This window comes from Rhopalosiphum padi, chromosome 3, assembly GCF_020882245.1.
Source record: "Rhopalosiphum padi isolate XX-2018 chromosome 3, ASM2088224v1, whole genome shotgun sequence".
NCBI classification, from domain to species: Eukaryota; Metazoa; Arthropoda; class Insecta; order Hemiptera; family Aphididae; genus Rhopalosiphum; species Rhopalosiphum padi.
Window position 1 is genome coordinate 77,556,812 of NC_083599.1, and position 19,960 is coordinate 77,576,771.

Sequence of the window (19,960 nt, forward strand, 5' to 3'; positions counted from 1 at the left end):
TAGAACTATGCATTATGGAAAAATCATTAACACCTTTCTGTAAGACAAAAAAATAAAAAAAACATTTTTGAATCAAAATATAAATATGTTATAGGTAGTTTTAGTTAAGCAAAACATACTTTTATATCTTCAGGTTTAATAAGACCATGTAAAATCCCATGCCATTCACGGGGACTCTTCTACATTTAGCCGGGGAGCACCTACGTGTTCCTTTGCGATAATTGGCACTTTAACACCGCAAAGTTGTAGAGCACGAGCTGCTGATTACGATTCCGGTTTCAAATTTTTGCGGAAATGAAGACCGTGGAAGTTTTTGGGCGGGGAAGTTTGGCGGGCGGGGGGTCGTAACGATTACGTAAATTCGCGAGATGTGTTAATTTTAGCCTCTCATAACCCATTGATTTTTTCGACGAATCCTATGGAACGGCACCCGGGGAGTATTTTCGGTCCTTTGGATGGGGGTCGAAAAACCAATATTGACCGAGATATCGACCTTCGAAATTTTTTAAAACACGATTATATGTAATTTATAGTAATACAGCACGCGTATGCTGATCGCTGTACCAACGATGAACAATGAGAACGCCGTCTCCGTGATATTTGTAGTAGGTTCACCAAACTCGCAGGGACGGTAGCCCGGGGTACTTGCTACGATGTGTGAAAGTTTCAGGACGATCGGTCGAAGGGTTGATTTTATACGATTTTTGGAATTTTTTTAAAACACGATTAGCACGTGTATGCTGAACACCGTACCAACAATGCACAATGAGATCACCTTTATAATGATAGTACAAGAATTGGATTTTTGGTGAACTATCAAAGCGGACATACCAAAAATAGGAATGTTCTCAATACCCCCCCCCTTTGAAACATTTCATTATATTCGTAAAACGATAATACTCGTAATTGGAACATCGTATAAAATCAGGCATTCGACTTAGAGCTTTGTAAGTGGTATGAGTGCATTCCTGAGTGCATTTACTATCGTTCTGTAGTGTTTTTGTTCACATCAAGTCCAAAAAACCACCGTCCGGCAGGTAAGTATAATATTTACCGCTGGATTGCAACCTGGCGGTAAATCAGAGTTGATTTTCCAAAGCACGAAATTGTCAGTTTTCATTCGCGTTTTCCCGGTAAACCGATGGCCGGACGTACAAATCGCATAGAGGTCGATTTATTTTCCGAGGGATTCTTCACTAGGACCAGTTTTTCTTTTTTCCAAAAAGTCATTATTAAAAACTTTTATTTTTTAATTGGCGTTTGACGTATACGATGTTTTTAAAAAACCTAAATAACACGTTATCGAAAAATCTAAATAATAGAACTTATGCAGATCCCTACGGAGAACAATTTAATCTCTATTGGTTTTCGTCATATCTCCCACGGTTTTCCCGGCAAACAGCTCGTAAACGTGATTTTCCAAATTATCATATTCATCATTATTATAAGTTTGTGTGATATCGGACGATCGGTTTTTGGACTTGTAGATTTCAAAACCACTACAGAACGATTGTTATTGCACTCATGAATGCACTCATACTACTTTCAGAGCTCTAAGTGCAAATCCTGATTTTATAAGAATTTCCAAGTACAAGTACGTAAATGCGTAAATTTTAGCCTCCCGTATAGAGTAAGTCATGTAGAGTCGAGGGATATCATTTTCAAAACGAAACTACCAAAATTGGATTTTTAGTAATTGTATTTCATATGATGTGTATCAAATAGACGTAATATGCACTACCGCGGTAGATACGTATAGGTTTAAAATAAATTTACAATCAAAATATTGGACTACAACTCAGTCAATTATATCCCTAGCTTCGTTAGGTTCTCTACTATGCTGGGGATGCATAATAATCACTACCGCGGTAGGTACAAATCGGTTTAAAATTAATTTAAAATCATAATTTTGTATTAAATACATTGCATGGACTATCGAATAATATTATATTTTACTATGATAAATATTTGGTGGTTTCGATAGTTGTATTTCGTTGCTTATTGAATATTATTTATTATAACGTACGTTATAAAGACAATGCATTTAACGACAACCATGGCTGGGTAGTCAACGGCGGAAGTGGGTGGAAGGGGGTCCGTGCATAGAGCGTTAATAAACATTAGCTTCTTAAGATTGAGATATAAATATAAATTATTAAAAATTTATAAAAATCAATCTCACATTATTCATATTGCTAATTATTTATAAACTCTTAATTTCAAACCTCAAATAATTTAATGATATAAATAACTGCATGCTAATAGTTTACGTTGATTTTTTTTTGTAATATATTGCTTAAAGCTTTATTTGTATAATCAAAAATTTGATTTGAATGATAATAGTCATAATTATTCATTATAAATTGAGGTGCTTAAGTTAAATGTATGAATTATATTAATAGATAATGACAGTATAATCAAGATTTAAAGTAAGAGTGTGTAGGCTGGTTGTGAGACTTCTACAAATAGGCTAAAATGTATAAAGAATGTCGCGCGCCCTATATCTTTTAAAACAGCAATAATATATTTCAATATTTTTATTATGTTCTGATATGGTGGGCAAATTTGGCAGCCCTATTTTAAAACTGAATTGGCGCCCCTGAAGTTATATACTTTATAATAATATAATTAATTATGCTAAATAAAATATAAATATTTGCTCCTTATGAAAAAGATGGAATACTTACAGTCACAAAATTGTGGGAACACCAAATTGATTTGGGGTATGGAGGGTTCTGGAGCTTTAACATGCGCTTCTACAGAACCCTTAGCCATCCCCACAATCAAATGGGATCTATCTCTTGCCGCCATTAAAAATATATACAAATATTTAAAATATGCACAACTGTACAGTGTACAAACTCATACAGAAATGCAGTGTTATTATAATCATGCATAAACAAACGATTGAAATGTGGAAGGGGGTTTCGTGGTTAGGTTAGGTTAGGTCGATCGACGATTGCGGATGTCTATTTTTAGTAATCCTGCCGGTCGTAAAAAAAAAAACCTCGGCGGAAGTGGGTAGAAGCGGGACGTGCATAGAGCGTTGACGGCTGTGCGAACGTTGGTTGTAGATTTCTATTCTTAATAATCCTGCCGTCCGATACAGAAAAAACCCAGTAGATATAAGTAATTTCGATAACGCAAATGAAATCGTATACAAATCTATGAATATTATATATTATAATGAAATTATGAAAAATATCACCATCATATTTATATTAAAATGTGAGCGGTCGTTGGTCATTGCGTTAATAATTTGTATATTCGTAGTGCATATTATAAGTACCAAGGACATATTATAGTTCGAAAAAAAAAAATTTAAAAATCAAATCGAGTGATATAGTTTTGAAAGCTGTAGTACAAAATTTTGATTTTTAGTAATTTTATTTACTATGATATGCATAGGGAAGACGTAATATGCACTACTCCGGTAGAAACGAATCGGTTTATGATTCATTAAAAATCGAAATATTGTACTACGACTTAGCCAATCATATCCCTGAATTCGTTAGGATGTCCCCTTTTTGGGAACTGCATTTTGGATACTTACAATTTGCATAAAGTGGTGGTGAGGTCGAGTTGTCCAGAAAATGATACTAATTTCAGGATTACAGCGTCTAAAACACTACGTTTAGCCACCAATACAAGTCCAATTCGACTACCAGGGGACTTAAATGTATTTGGGGTCATAGAGTAAGTCATTTGGAGTCGAGTGATATAGTTTTGAAAGCTGTAGTACAAAATTTTGATTTTTAGTAATTTTATTTACTATGATATGCATAGGGAAGACGTAATATGCACTACTCCGGTAGAAACGAATCGGTTTATGATTCATTAAAAATCGAAATATTGTACTACGACTTAGCCAATCATATCCCTGAATTCGTTAGGATGTCCCCTTTTTGGGAAATGCATTTTGGATACTTACAATTTGCATAAAGTGGTGGTGAGGTCGAGTTGTCCAGAAAATGATACTAATTTCAGGATTACAGCGTCTAAAACACTACGTTTAGCCACCAATACAAGTCCAATTCGACTACCAGGGGACTTAAATGTATTTGGGGTCATAGAGTAAGTCATTTGGAGTCGAGTGATATAGTTTTGAAAGCTGTAGTACAAAATTTTGATTTTTAGTAATTTTATTTACTATGATATGCATAGGGAAGACGTAATATGCACTACTCCGGTAGAAACGAATCGGATTATGATTCATTAAAAATCGAAATATTGTACTACGACTTAGCCAATCATATCCCTGAATTCGTTAGGATGTCCCCTTTTTGGGAAATGCATTTTGGATACTTACAATTTGCATAAAGTGGTGGTGAGGTCGAGTTGTCCAGAAAATGATACTAATTTCAGGATTACAGCGTCTAAAACACTACGTTTAGCCACCAATACAAGTCCAATTCGACTACCAGGGGACTTAAATGTATTTGGGGTCATAGAGTAAGTCATTTGGAGTCGAGTGATATAGTTTTGAAAGCTGTAGTACAAAATTTTGATTTTTAGTAATTTTATTTACTATGATATGCATAGGGAAGACGTAATATGCACTACTCCGGTAGAAACGAATCGGTTTATGATTCATTAAAAATCGAAATATTGTACTACGACTTAGCCAATCATATCCCTGAATTCGTTAGGATGTCCCCTTTTTGGGAAATGCATTTTGGATACTTACAATTTGCATAAAGTGGTGGTGAGGTCGAGTTGTCCAGAAAATGATACTAATTTCAGGATTACAGCGTCTAAAACACTACGTTTAGCCACCAATACAAGTCCAATTCGACTACCAGGGGACTTAAATGTATTTGGGGTCATAGAGTAAGTCATTTGGAGTCGAGTGATATAGTTTTGAAAGCTGTAGTACAAAATTTTGATTTTTAGTAATTTTATTTACTATGATATGCATAGGGAAGACGTAATATGCACTACTCCGGTAGAAACGAATCGGATTATGATTCATTAAAAATCGAAATATTGTACTACGACTTAGCCAATCATATCCCTGAATTCGTTAGGATGTCCCCTTTTTGGGAAATGCATTTTGGATACTTACAATTTGCATAAAGTGGTGGTGAGGTCGAGTTGTCCAGAAAATGATACTAATTTCAGGATTACAGCGTCTAAAACACTACGTTTAGCCACCAATACAAGTCCAATTCGACTACCAGGGGACTTAAATGTATTTGGGGTCATAGAGTAAGTCATTTGGAGTCGAGTGATATAGTTTTGAAAGCTGTAGTACAAAATTTTGATTTTTAGTAATTTTATTTACTATGATATGCATAGGGAAGACGTAATATGCACTACTCCGGTAGAAACGAATCGGTTTATGATTCATTAAAAATCGAAATATTGTACTACGACTTAGCCAATCATATCCCTGAATTCGTTAGGATGTCCCCTTTTTGGGAAATGCATTTTGGATACTTACAATTTGCATAAAGTGGTGGTGAGGTCGAGTTGTCCAGAAAATGATACTAATTTCAGGATTACAGCGTCTAAAACACTACGTTTAGCCACCAATACAAGTCCAATTCGACTACCAGGGGACTTAAATGTATTTGGGGTCATAGAGTATGTCATTTGGAGTCGAGTGATATAGTTTTGAAAGCTGTAGTACAAAATTTCACATATCATAATTAAAAATAAATACATGTTATAAACATTATGCCAAATTATTTATCTGTGGGTTTTGCTCAATATTTAAATGTTTTAAAAATTCAACAAAATGTTCCCTGCCAACCACAAATCACTCTAGTTGATTTTCCAGAGGTTTTTGCCAACCCTCCCACCCAACAGAAAGGAGGTTTCTCCAATATGTTTTGGCAAAATGTGTTTGATTGTCATAGTTTAAGGTCTATGGACAATTCAATATCATTTTCTATTTCCAGTTTTATTCACAACAGAAGCGATGAGTGAGTGATGATTGATAAATGAAACACTATACGCTACGATGTGTGTAAGTTTCAAGACGATAGGTCAAAGGGTTGATTCTATACGATTTTCTAAAGGGCGTTTAGTTGTTGCCGGGTGAATGATGCCTCCTGTATATATATAATGTTTATTTTGCCTTTTATTTACATAATATTAAATTAATATATTTATATTATTTAGTTGGTTTGGTTCCCATGGTTCAAACACATATTGAAGTAGAAAATGAAAATTCACCTGCAGTGTGGAGAATAGTAAAAAAACAAAAAACAAAAGTTATAAAAAAACATAAATATCAGAATGAAGTAAGTTTATATTTTTTTATAATCTGGATTAAATACTAAATAACTTATAAATTATTATATCTTTAGAAAGCCAATCAATACATTGCCCAAGCAATACAAACATTGAACAAGATGGGGAATGTTATTGATTGTAATCTTATTGAATTGTTCTTAAAGGCGAATAACAATCATAGTTCAATTATAGTGTTACTTGTATAATATTGCAAATATTATTGTAATATTATTTTATTTTTATTTTTTTAACAATTTCCACTAGAATAGAAATATTTATATATTAGGCGAATATATTATAACGAATTGATTACCCATATTTACCCTTAGTCTTTCTTCATCAACATGACTTCCAAACGCACGCAAAAAATGTTGTCCTTATTCAGCGAACATGCAGTTGAGAAGACAAATGCCGGAGAAGAAAAATCATCCACAGGAGTTCCCGATTATGTTTTATTTACGGACTGTCAGTATTACATTTAATATCTACCAGTTTCAGTTTTACACAAGTAATATTTCCACTTACCCACCAATTTTCTTATTATTTTAGGTAATCTTCAACCAAATGAAACAAAATATGAGGATGTTACACCATTAAAAACACATATAATGATAAACTGTCCATTTTGTACAAAACAATTCATATATGAATTTAGTCTTTTGTACCACATGATGGGCACTCATTTTCCATCAAACAACAATGGCAAGAAATATCTGGCAAAAAATGAAGTACACATATTTTACATAAAATAATATTTTTATTGATAATCATTATTTTTTTTTTTAATTTTTTATTTATTTTTTTTTGTTTAATAGAATATGCTTATGATGATTGCTACAGCTATTTTAAATATAAAAGAAATTAAGTTTACAACAGAATCATTACTATTTTATTTAAATTCTTATGGCTGCCGAATACAAGACATTCAAAAAATTAACTTTATCTTACAAACTAATATAAATGCAATACAATATTTTATAAACAACAACACAATAATAACAATGGCAAGGTACACTGAAACAAATAAAATTATTCAGTTTATTGGTGAGGGAGTCAAAGAAAACGAAGACATTGTATCACGTGACACTAAAAAATTAAATATTCTAGCTAAAAATTATGTAAAATTAAAATATAGTGAAAAACTTGGGAAAAAAAATATTGCTAAAAAAATTAAAGAATCAATCAAAATACTTCAAGGCCAATTAGTCATCAACAATTCTAAATTTATTTTATCCTTAAAAACTAAATTACCGGCTCCAGAAACAATATTAATACTCAACCCTCCATTTCAAAATTTTTTTAATACACAAAGGTTTCATCAAAACATACCACCACAAAACTACATCAATGACCAACTGCCACATCTGCAGAATATAAATGATCTTGACTATTTAATATCAACTATAATCATGTACAATATGCACCAAGCAATTGATGAGTAAGTGAAATTATACTTCAAACATACTACTAAAGAAATATTTCTATGTATTTTTTTTTTTTTTCAGTTACAAGGGATATGATCTGAAAGAAATGATGGAATTAAAAATTGATTTAATTAAACTGAACATAATAAAAACTTACATTGATTTAATTAATTTGCAAATAAAGGATGTCATTAGTGAGGATGGATTGCAAATCATCAACAACAAAAAATACATAAATAAGAATGTCGTTTATGCAATTGACATTGAATTCAAAACATTTATAAACAGAATAGAAAACTTTTGGATGCAAGCACATTTTGATTTGAATTTTGAAAATCCTGTGTAAGTGTTACTAAGTAATTATTACTTAAAACTTGTTTACAACTATACATATTACTAAAATAAACAATGTTAACTATAAATATTCAAACCAAATAGATATCCTACCATACAACATGATTGCAAAGTAATTTATTTGGATTCTGAGAGAACAGTGAAGTTTGTGCTCCAATCCACTAAAGAATTTCATGATGTCAATTATAATGAATTGCTGGTGGTGGCTTGTTTGAAAACGTACTTCAGCAATGCAGTCAAACCTCATAAAAGTACAGTATGTAATAATGATGTGAAAACAAATTAATACTTTTTTATTTATTTTATTAATTTATATTTTTTTTTTATTAATCTAGCTCAACAACATATATCAACATATAGAAATTATCAAAGTTATAACAAAATTCCAATTTATCAACAAAAAATATCTTAAAACTGCTTTACAAAATTTAATAAATCAACAGTACATACATCAATATTCTAATTCAAATTATACAATATACAAACCAGCAGACAATGTAAAAATCGAGTCCCTAATTTCAAAATTTAAATATATTGAAATGATTCATGTCATACTGAACATAACAGAAGAAATATATTTAACAACAGCAATAAAATATGAGGTAATGTTGATTTATTGGATTTAAATATTATTCAAAAATTTAAATTATATTTTGTATCATATTTCAGCTATCTAGCAGTGTATACAACTATACCAACATCCCGCGCAGCCATAAAATGCAAGAAAACAAATGTATGGACAACGTTCATCGGAAAGTTTTATTTATCAAAAAATTTTTAAATTCAATAACACTAAATCAACATACAACAATTGGCACAGTACACAATACATTCAAAACAAAATTGACAACATACAAACAACTTTTGCACACAGTTTTAAATAGATCACCCGAATCTCCCATCAACTATATTGTCTCAACCGATGAACTATTAGAATATCATACAAATTCAAATTTACAACTTCCTTCACCCATTCCATCCACTACAACCTCAAAATATCTCAAGCAATCACTACAGACGTCAGACACAAAATTCTATACCCGACGTTCAGGACTACAGGATTATTTAGAAAAATATTATAATTAAAATTGTTTAAAAAAAAATACATGTATATATAAGTTACATTTTTTATTTTAACAATAAATACAAATGATATTAATACAAATAATAATAATAATTTAATACAATAGCAATATCTGCACTTTAGCGTCAGCCATACTGGAACCTGCTTGCGAAAAAAAAAAACTTGTAATTAAATATTATAAAAAATAAAAATAATAATTATTTGGTTTATTTACCTACCTGTTGATCTGGTAGATAAATGATACTGTTTTCGAAATGATTAAAGTGTATCATAATGTAAACAAGCAACTTCAATTTTTATAACCAAGTGCTTCACTGATAAGATGTTATGTCCTAACCATGTATTTATTATCTATGGTCTAAACACACATAATGTAACCGCGGTATATCTTTTTGTTTTTATATCCATGGCGTTCATCAAGCAGCTGTTTACCTAACCAAAATATTGTAGGAGCAACATTTTTCCGTTATTGTTTTCACCTTTCTTGTTTGTCGTAATTATATTAATTTATATTAATTTTCCTCTATTGCATTTTATTTATTTTTTTATTGATCGATTTCTAGCATCGGTGGCGACGAGCCCGGTGTGTACTCGTTGCGGTCAAAAACAAAAATTACGTACCAGTTGCGGTCACCCCTCAAGAAGGTTACATACTAGTTGCGGTCACTCAAATCATAATAACTAAGTACACTAAATAATTCTATAATAGTAGTTAATTTCCTAATGAAATCGGACATCGGACAGTTGCAAACCGCAACTGTTATATCTGTTAATCTAAAAAATCGTCATGACCGCAACTAGTATGGTTTTATCCAAAAACCGCACACTTTTGATTTTGACCCTAAAAAGGTCGATAGCCAAAAACCGCACAGCTTATCGGTCATTGTATAACAAATATCCACAATATATTTTGGGAAGAATTTTTACGTGACGGAGATCGTATAAAGTTTTTAAAAAACGTCGGCAGTCGGTTTCAGCCAATAAAACTTTGAAAGTTTTAAACTTTTTTTAAATTAATATTTTAAATTTTTGAAATACCTATAGGTACATTTTTAGTTTTACATTTTCTTTAATTAATATTTTAAATTATTGAATATATACATTTTTAAGCTTTTTACATTTTTATATTTTTTTTTTTTTTTGATGAACTATGAGAATAATGAGAACAAATAATTTATACATATACATATGCGTTTTTTGTTTATCGACCTTTTTGGGGTCAAAATCATAACTGTGCGATTTTTGGATACGACAATTTTTAAAATTGTGCGGTTTTAACCTATTAAATGTGTGCGGTTTTAACCTACCAAAAGTGTGCGGTTTTATCCTGTATTTTATCAAAATTGTGCGGTTTTTGGAGTCAACGACTAGTATACAGCCTTGCCGATACCGTTTACGTAAAATTCCGACCCCCGCACCTGCAGTTCACTTCCCCGCCCTAAACTACCTTAAATATTGGTTTGCACAGATCAGGAAAAATGTCAAAATTATCACAGCATCCAGTTCTATACGATGGTAAGGATAAACCACAAGATACCTTTGGCCAAAGTAATTTTTAAAATATACTTTGTGTCAAAGCTGCCGAGTATTGCCTATGAGTGATACCCTAGCACCTCTGACTCAAAGTATATTTTAAAAATTACTTTGGCCAAAGGTATCTTGTGGTTTATCCTTACCATCGTATAGAACTGGATGCTGTGATAATTTTGACATTTTTCCTGATCTGTGCAAACCAATATTTAAGGTAGTTTAGGGCGGGGAAGTGAACTTTATATATATATATAATAAAAGGAAACAACTATATTATATATATATATATATATATATAATTATAATTATAATTATATATAAATTTACAAATGTCAACAACAAGAACAAAAACTAGTTAAAACAATAAAATTTATTTTTAAACATAAACAGCATTATATATATAAATTTTTTTATTTTTAATTATTTTTACACTTTTTACGATGTCGATACAATTGATTTGGTGCTGAGAAGAGTCATTGCAACTTTTGCATGTATAGGGCTTTTTCCCCGTATGTAAGTTTTCATGATAGCCTAGCTGCCTTTGATCTTTGAATTTCTTTATACAGAATTTGCAATGGACATACTCTGTTTGATGCTGATGTGATATATGCCATTGCAGGTTATGTTTAAGTTTAAAAGATTTCTGACATTGATCACATAAATAGTTTGCTTGACCAAAGTGGACTAAGAGATGAACCTGAAAAAAAAGGAGTAAAAAACATGATTAAACAGTTAAATGTTAAAGATATTTAGTTTTTGTAAAGTAAATACATACCTTTAGATTGTCTTTCCATTTAAAAAACTTTGGGCACACCGGATGGTTAATCGATGTTTCCAGCCACCTGCAACTTTTTGGCTATTGTGTGTGTTTTAAGGAATATTTTTCTGGTATTTATTAACAGTAGAATTTTAAAACAAAATCTTAAAATTATATAAAAGACATAAATATAACATAACACGTCCAAATATATTTAAAAATAAAACAAATAATTAACTGAAGGAATAGTCTTTAGAATAAAATAATAATCAAAACAATTACATTTTTTTTGGAACTTTTTTTAGTGCTAACATTATTATATATATTATTTTTTATTTTCTTAGTCCATACATTTTAAAATGATCACAATATTTTCATCACAGTATGCTTATTTCTTATGAAATTCCAAAAAAACACATACGATATAGTGGTATTTAAATGAAACATCATCTTCATTGCTCTCTGTAGATTTCATGGAGGCTGAATCTTCATCAGAGTTTTCAAGAGGATCAGGACCATTATAATCATCATCATCAGTATTATTCTCTGAGCTGTTAGAAGTTTCTGTTTCATAATCTGCCACAGTCTCTACTATAATACAAAATTAAAAATATTGTCATAACTGTATTTAAAAAAAAAAAAAAAAAAATGCTTATAGTTAAATTATTGAAATTGATATGTGGTTTGTACAATTGGACATTAGCATTACCTTTGGTTTCAAGAGATGCAGGAACGTTGACTGTTGTCTCTGGCGGGTCCACTGTCATAGTCTCTGCTGTAATTCAAGTAAAAACTATTGTCATAATGTATTTTTTAAAAAAAATGCTTATAATTAAATTATTGAAACTCATATGTGGTATGTACAATTGGATATTGTGTGAACAATATAGGAATATAAGTATATAGTTGACGATAGTGCAGAAATTCACACGATAAGGAGTAAAATGTATAAAAAGAACAGCAATATTACCTTCTGTTTTTTTAGATGATTCAGGAACCTCCACTGATGTTGTGGGTGGCTGTTCAACTCCCATACGATTAGACAATGTGTGTGCAACTGACTGAGGATATTGTATTCCATGGTATGTACCGAGGTGTAATATTAAATAAGCTCGGCTCTTAAAATTAAGCTTGCATAAATTGCACATACTATTAGAAGCCATGTCTTAATAAAAAAAAAAAAATGTAATAACTGTATGCAATTAGGAATGGTGGTTATGTGATTTGTTATTACAAATATGTAGACATGTATACAATAACACTACAGAACGATAAAAAGTCGGATATTCATATGAAAAATAACACTTTTATCACACAAGCAGTGCTCGAAATGGACCGGAACGCAGTTCCGGTTCACGACAAAAAAATTTTTAGCGTTCCGGTTCGTAAAAAAAAACCTAGCCCCCAATTCTATGGTATGTACCTATTCCAAAAAAAAGCGTTCCGGTTCAGAAAATTTTCCATTTCGAGCACTGCACACAAGACACGCACACCACCGTATTTCATAGACGCAAAAAGAGTTGAGAATTGAGATACCATGTACAAAGAGTTCATGATAAGAAAAACAAATATTTTTGTGAATGCAATGCAGGGTTTACGGTTATATTTGTTTTAGGTATATGGTAAAAAATATTATGATGCGATTTAAAAAACTGTTAATTGAAGTGAGAGTGTAAAGATATTATAAATTAGAATTTAATATTTAATAAGAAAAAATAACACTGCTATCACAAATATATCAATATACATTATCACCATACATCTTATCTATTGTTAGCCGGATATCAATTACTTTATTTACCGCATTTCCCCAATTATAACTGAAAAGTCATTGGCAACATGTGTCGTGTTTTTCTGTTACATCATGCGGCAACACTGCATCATGAAGCATACGCTTTACGTACGAGCGAAAATTACACATGGACTGGATCTGCCTCAATGACCAATAGCAAACAGCCTACCGTTAATCCTGCTGAAATTATGAACGGTAATTTCTAATATTATTTTTTCTTGCGAACCCACAACATGTACAACTACAACATGAATATGTATTTAATTAGATTATTTGTTTGTAGTAGCTACAGAAGATACAAATGAGGAATCAGAGAATTATGAATACGCGTGTCTAGAATGTGCAAATTTCGAATTCAAAAATTAATTAAAAATCTAATAATAAGACTACCGACTTGAAACCTTCACTGTTTCATCGCAAATGTAACTGGCTACCATCCCTGCTTGTTTCGTGTAAAAATACGAAAAACCCTGTTGGCGCCGAGCTGACGACTGGAGTCTGGCCGATCGCACAGGAATCGCCCGGCAGTTGTGCAAATTTCGAATTCAAAAATTAATTAAAAATCTAATAATAAGACTACCGACTTGAAACCTTCACTGTTTCATTGCATATGTAACTGTCTACCATCCCTGTTAGTTTCGTGTAAAAATACGAAAAACCCTGTAGGCACCGAGCTGACGGCGGGAGTATTTTAATGTGAACGCACTAACCAAGTTCTCAAAATCGACTTTGCAAGTTCAAGTGTGATCACTTAGATACTTGGAAATCGGACTAAACATGATAAATAAAACACAATTGTACATAGGTACGAAACCCGTAAGATCAATATTTAGCGAGATATGAGGGTATAATTATGTTCACAAATTGCTATTTATTAAATTCGATGACTATGTCAACGGATTGTAGATCACACCAGTATTGCCGATATTTACGGTTTATTTTTTATATAAAAATTACTTAAAAATCGAATAATTGTGCGATCGAAATGAGACTTGCACCATTACATTACACTCGTACTCGGCTATTATCCCTGTTAATTTTATGCAAAAATACAGAAAACCCTGTAGGCACCGAGCTGACGACTGTTAGATGTCCGCGCACCGCGAAATCACCCGTGTGCCCGTAGTAAATGCACTCAGGAATGCACTCATACCACTCTCAGAGCTCTAAGTCCAAAGCCTGATTTTATACGATTTTTTGAACTGGTTAACTCTTGATTTACCGCCAGATTGCAATGCAAGCTGGCGGTAATATTATACTTGCCTTCCGGAAGGCCGTTATTTGGACTTGATGTATACAAAAACACATCAGAACGATAGTAAATGCACTCAGGAATGCACTCATACCACTCTCAGAGCTCTAAGTCCAAAGCCTGATTTTATACGATTTTCCAAGTACGAGTACTATCGCATTACGAAAATAATGAAATGTTTCAAAGGGGGGGGTATTGAGAACATTCATATTTTTGGTATGTCCGCTTTGAAAATTCACCAAAAATCCAATTCTTGTACTATCGTTATGAAAGTCACATCACTACATAGGTAAAAGCGTTGGCTATTCGGTGTACAAGTTTCAAAAATAAGGACTAAGAATGACGGCGGCCAGAACTTATAACTGAAAACAAGAAATAATCGAACTGCAATTCTCCGGTAAATCCTGTACTTACCTTCCGGACGGTCGTTGATTGGACTTGATGTATACAAAAACACTTCAGAACGATAGTTAATTCACTCCGGAATGCACTCGTACTACTTACAAAGCTGTAAGTCGAAAGCCTGATTTTACACGATTTTCGGAAAGGAGATTGTCATTTGCTGGATAAATCCCGCGGTAGACCGTCAATGCACAATGAGATCACCGTCTCCGTGATATTTGTAGCAGACTCACCAAACTCGCAGGGACGGTAGCCCGGGGTACTTGCTACGATGTGTGAAAGTTTCAGGACGGTCGGTCGAAGGGTTGATTTTTACGATTTTTGGAATTTTTTAAAAGACGATTATACGTAATTTAGCATAACATGTACTGTACGCGTATAACTGTACAAACAATGCACAATGAGATCACCGTCTCCGTGATATTTTAAGTAGGCTAACCAAAATCACAGGAATGGTAGCTCGGGGTACATTCTACGATGTGTGTAAGTTTCAAAACGATCGGTCAAAGGGTTGATTTTATACGATTTTTGGAATTTTTTAAAACACGATTATACGTAATTTATAGTAATACAGCACGCGTATGCTGATCGCTGTACCAACAATGCACAATTCATCCAGCATCCAGCTGTACCATAGCACCCAGCATCCTGCTGTACCACAGCATCCTAATGTACCACAGCATCCAGCATCCTGATGTACCATAGCATCCAGCATCCTGATGTATCACAACATCCTGATGTACCACAGCATCCTAATTTACTACAGCATCCAGCATCCTGATGTACCACAGCATCCTAATGTACCACAGCATCCAGCATCCTGATGTATCACAGCATCCAGCATCCTGATGTATCACATCATTCAGCATTCTGATGTACCACAGCATCCTGATGTATCACAGCATCCAGCATCCTGATGTATCACATCATTCAGCATTCTGATGTACCACAGCATCCTGATGTATCACAGCATCCAGCATCCTGATGTACCACAACATCATTTTGTGTATAGATTCACCCGGTTAAGTGTACAGATTCAACCGGTTAATTGTATAGATTCACCCGGTTAACTATATAGACTCGTGAACAGTTGAAAAATTATTAAAAATAACCATCCACCCTTCAGCTATAAAAAATACGTCCCTGTAAAGGGTACGTACTCAGCTACCCTGTGGATGCATTTAGGAGGGTAACAATTGCAATGGATGACGACAGGAGGCGCATTACCGCAGCAAGTCCGTGTAAACTTCACCATGCGGCAACCATATGCTAAACCATAACTTTGAAAAAATATTTAAAAAAAACAATAACCCCTACAGCTAAAAAAAATACATCCCCGGAAAGGGGAGGTAGTCTGCTATCCTGTGAATAAGTTTTTAGGGATAACATTTGAACTGGTTAGCGATGAGGAGATGATTACCGCAGAGTCCGAATAGCTGGCATCATGCGGCAACCATATACTAAACTGAAGTTTTGAAAAATTATTAAAAAATGACCGACATCCCTACAGCTAAAAAAAATGCGTCCCCGGAAAGGGGAGGTAGTCTGCTATCCTGTGAATAAGTTATTAGGGATAACATTTGAACTGGTTATCGATGAGGAGATGATTACCGCAGAGTCCGAATAGCTGGCATCATGCGGCAACCATATGCTATACCATAAATTTTAAAAAATATTAAAAAAAAACAATAACCCCTACAGCTAAAAAAAATACATCCCCGGAAAGGGGAGGTAGTCTGCTATCCTGTGAATAAGTTTTTAGGGATAACATTTGAACTGGTTAGCGTTGAGGAGACGATTACCGCAGCGAGTCCGAATAGCTTGCATCATGCGGCAACTGTACGCTAAACCATTATTTTGAAAAATTATTAAATAATAACCCACAGTCCTACAGCTATAAAAAGTACATCCCTGGAAAGGGTAGGTACTGTGCTATCCTGTGAATAAGTTTTTAGGGATAACATTTGAACTGGTTAGCGATGAGGAGATGATTACCGCAGAGTCCGAATAGCTGGCATCATGCGGCAACCATATGCTATACCATAAATTTAAAAAAATATTAAAAAAAAACAATAACCCCTACAGCTAAAAAAAATACATCCCCGGAAAGGGGAGGTAGTCTGCTATCCTGTGAATAAGTTTTTAGGGATAACATTTGAACTGGTTATCGATGAGGAGATGATTACCGCAGAGTCCGAATAGCTGGCATCATGCGGCAACCATATGCTATACCATAAATTTAAAAAAATATTAAAAAAAAACAATAACCCCTACAGCTAAAAAAAATGCGTTCCCGGAAAGGGTAGGTAGTCTGCTATCCTGTGAATAAGTTTTTAGGGATAACATTTGAACTGGTTATCGATGAGGAGATGATAACCGCAGAGTCCGAATAGCTTGCATCATGCGGCAACTGTACGCTAAACCATTATTTTGAAAAATTATTAAATAATAACCCACAGTCCTACAGCTATAAAAAGTACACCATATGGTATAGCATATCGGTCCGTGATCGATTGACAGACCGCCGTCAACCGGTAATCTCCTGACGCGTCGTGTGAGGAACCGGATGCAGCGCTCCTAGTGGCTTTTCGTCTAATATGGGGTAAGAGTACCTCGGCATCATGCGGTAACCGTATGATATAATATTATACTTCTATGTAAAAAGGGAAGGTCACCTTTTGGACATCCTGCTTTCAAAACCACAACAGAACGATTTAAAGTGTACTCATGAATGCACATATAGCATTTTCAAAGCTCTAAGTCCAAAGCCTGACTTCTTACGATTTTCCTTGTACAAGTACGTACTACAAGTTTATTAGTAGTGCGGCAAAAACAATTGCACAACCGACTGGTCGTTAATATATACATTGCTACTTGTTTCAAGTGCATTTATACAGTACGTACTACAATGTAAAATCGTATAACATAACTACATTTTTTTTTTTAAAAAAAAACATCTAGTAAAATCGCACAATCTTATATCTTGGTAGAATATTTTAACAATCATAGTTCAATTATAGTGTTACTTGTATAATATTGCAAATATTTTAAACAGGTATATGATTTACTATTATAATAGTATTGCATAACATTAGTATTTTGAATAAAAATTTTACTATGTACGTGTGTCATCGGCGGTCCGTGATCGATTGACAGACCGCCGTCAACCGGTAATCTCCTGACGCGTCGTGTGGGGAACCGGATGCAGCGCTCCTAGTGGCTTTTCGTCTAATATGGGGTAAGAGTACCTCGGCATCATGCGGTAACCGTATGATATAATATTATACTTCTATGTAAAAAGGGAAGGTCACCTTTTGGACATCCTGCTTTCAAAACCACAACAGAACGATTTAAAGTGTACTCATGAATGCACATATAGCATTTTCAAAGCTCTAAGTCCAAAGCCTGACTTCTTACGATTTTCCTTGTACAAGTACGTACTACAAGTTTATTAGTAGATCGGCAAAAACAATTGCACAACCGACTGGTCGTTAATATATACGTGTCGAATTGTTTTAAGTGCATTTATACAGTGCGTACTACAATGTAAAATCGTAATACATAACTACATTTTTTTTTATATAAAACATCTAGTAAAATCGCACAATCTTCTATCTTAGTAGAATATTTTAAACAAGTATATGATTTACTATTATAATAGTATTGCATAACATTAGAATTTTGAATAAAAATTTTACTATGTACGTGTGTCATCGGCGGTCCGTGATCGATTGACAGACCGCCGTCAACCGGTAATCTCCTGACGCGTCGTGTGAGGAACCGGATGCAGCGCTCCTAGTGGCTTTTCGTCTAATATGGGGTAAGAGTACCTCGGCATCATGCGGTAACCGTATGATATAATATTATACTTCTATGTAAAAAGGGAAGGTCACCTTTTGGACATCCTGCTTTCAAAACCACAACAGAACGATTTAAAGTGTACTCATGAATGCACATATAGCATTTTCAAAGCTCTAAGTCCAAAGCCTGACTTCTTACGATTTTCCTTGTACAAGTACGTACTACAAGTTTATTAGTAGTGCGGCAAAAACAATTGCACAACCGACTGGTCGTTAATATATACATTGCTACTTGTTTCAAGTGCATTTATACAGTACGTACTACAATGTAAAATCGTATAACATAACTACATTTTTTTTTTTAAAAAAAAACATCTAGTAAAATCGCACAATCTTATATCTTGGTAGAATATTTTAACAATCATAGTTCAATTATAGTGTTACTTGTATAATATTGCAAATATTTTAAACAGGTATATGATTTACTATTATAATAGTATTGCATAACATTAGTATTTTGAATAAAAATTTTACTATGTACGTGTGTCATCGGCGGTCCGTGATCGATTGACAGACCGCCGTCAACCGGTAATCTCCTGACGCGTCGTGTGAGGAACCGGATGCAGCGCTCCTAGTGGCTTTTCGTCTAATATGGGGTAAGAGTACCTCGGCATCATGCGGTAACCGTATGATATAATATTATACTTCTATGTAAAAAGGGAAGGTCACCTTTTGGACATCCTGCTTTCAAAACCACAACAGAACGATTTAAAGTGTACTCATGAATGCACATATAGCATTTTCAAAGCTCTAAGTCCAAAGCCTGACTTCTTACGATTTTCCTTGTACAAGTACGTACTACAAGTTTATTAGTAGATCGGCAAAAACAATTGCACAACCGACTGGTCGTTAATATATACGTGTCGACTTGTTTTAAGTGCATTTATACAGTGCGTACTACAATGTAAAATCGTAATACATAACTACATTTTTTTTTATATAAAACATCTAGTAAAATCGCACAATCTTCTATCTTAGTAGAATATTTTAAACAAGTATATGATCTACTATTATTATAGTATTGCATAACATTAGAATTTTGAATAAAAATTTTACTATGTACGTGTGTCATCGGCGGTCCGTGATCGATTGACAGACCGCCGGCAACCGGTAATCTCCTGACGCGTCGTGTGAGGAACCGGATGCAGCGCTCCTAGTGGCTTTTCGTCTAATATGGGGTAAGAGTACCTCGGCATCATGCGGTAACCGTATGATATAATATTATACTTCTATGTAAAATGGGACGGTCACCTTTTGGACTTCCT

At 33.5% G+C, this 19,960-nt stretch overlaps 2 protein-coding genes across 2 annotated transcripts; one reads left to right on the top strand and one right to left on the bottom strand.

Moving 5' to 3' along the window:
- Nucleotides 1-7,649: 7,649 nt before the first annotated feature.
- LOC132923944 (uncharacterized) lies at nucleotides 7,650-9,104 on the top strand. The gene is made up of 5 exons (XM_060987956.1): nucleotides 7,650-7,678; nucleotides 7,746-8,006; nucleotides 8,103-8,274; nucleotides 8,354-8,620; nucleotides 8,688-9,104. The coding sequence occupies exons 1-5, from the start codon at nucleotides 7,650-7,652 to the stop codon at nucleotides 9,102-9,104; spliced, it is 1,146 nt and encodes a 381-aa protein (XP_060843939.1).
- Nucleotides 9,105-11,113: 2,009 nt separating this feature from the next.
- LOC132927016 (uncharacterized) lies at nucleotides 11,114-13,468 on the bottom strand. Its single transcript, XM_060991467.1, has 4 exons — nucleotides 13,191-13,468; nucleotides 12,360-12,554; nucleotides 12,099-12,164; nucleotides 11,114-11,980 (listed from the first exon to the last, which is right to left on the bottom strand). Exons 2-4 carry the CDS (start codon nucleotides 12,550-12,552, stop codon nucleotides 11,778-11,780), a joined length of 462 nt encoding a protein of 153 aa, XP_060847450.1. The 5' UTR covers nucleotides 12,553-12,554; nucleotides 13,191-13,468; the 3' UTR covers nucleotides 11,114-11,777.
- Between the last annotated feature and the right edge of the window lie 6,492 nt (nucleotides 13,469-19,960).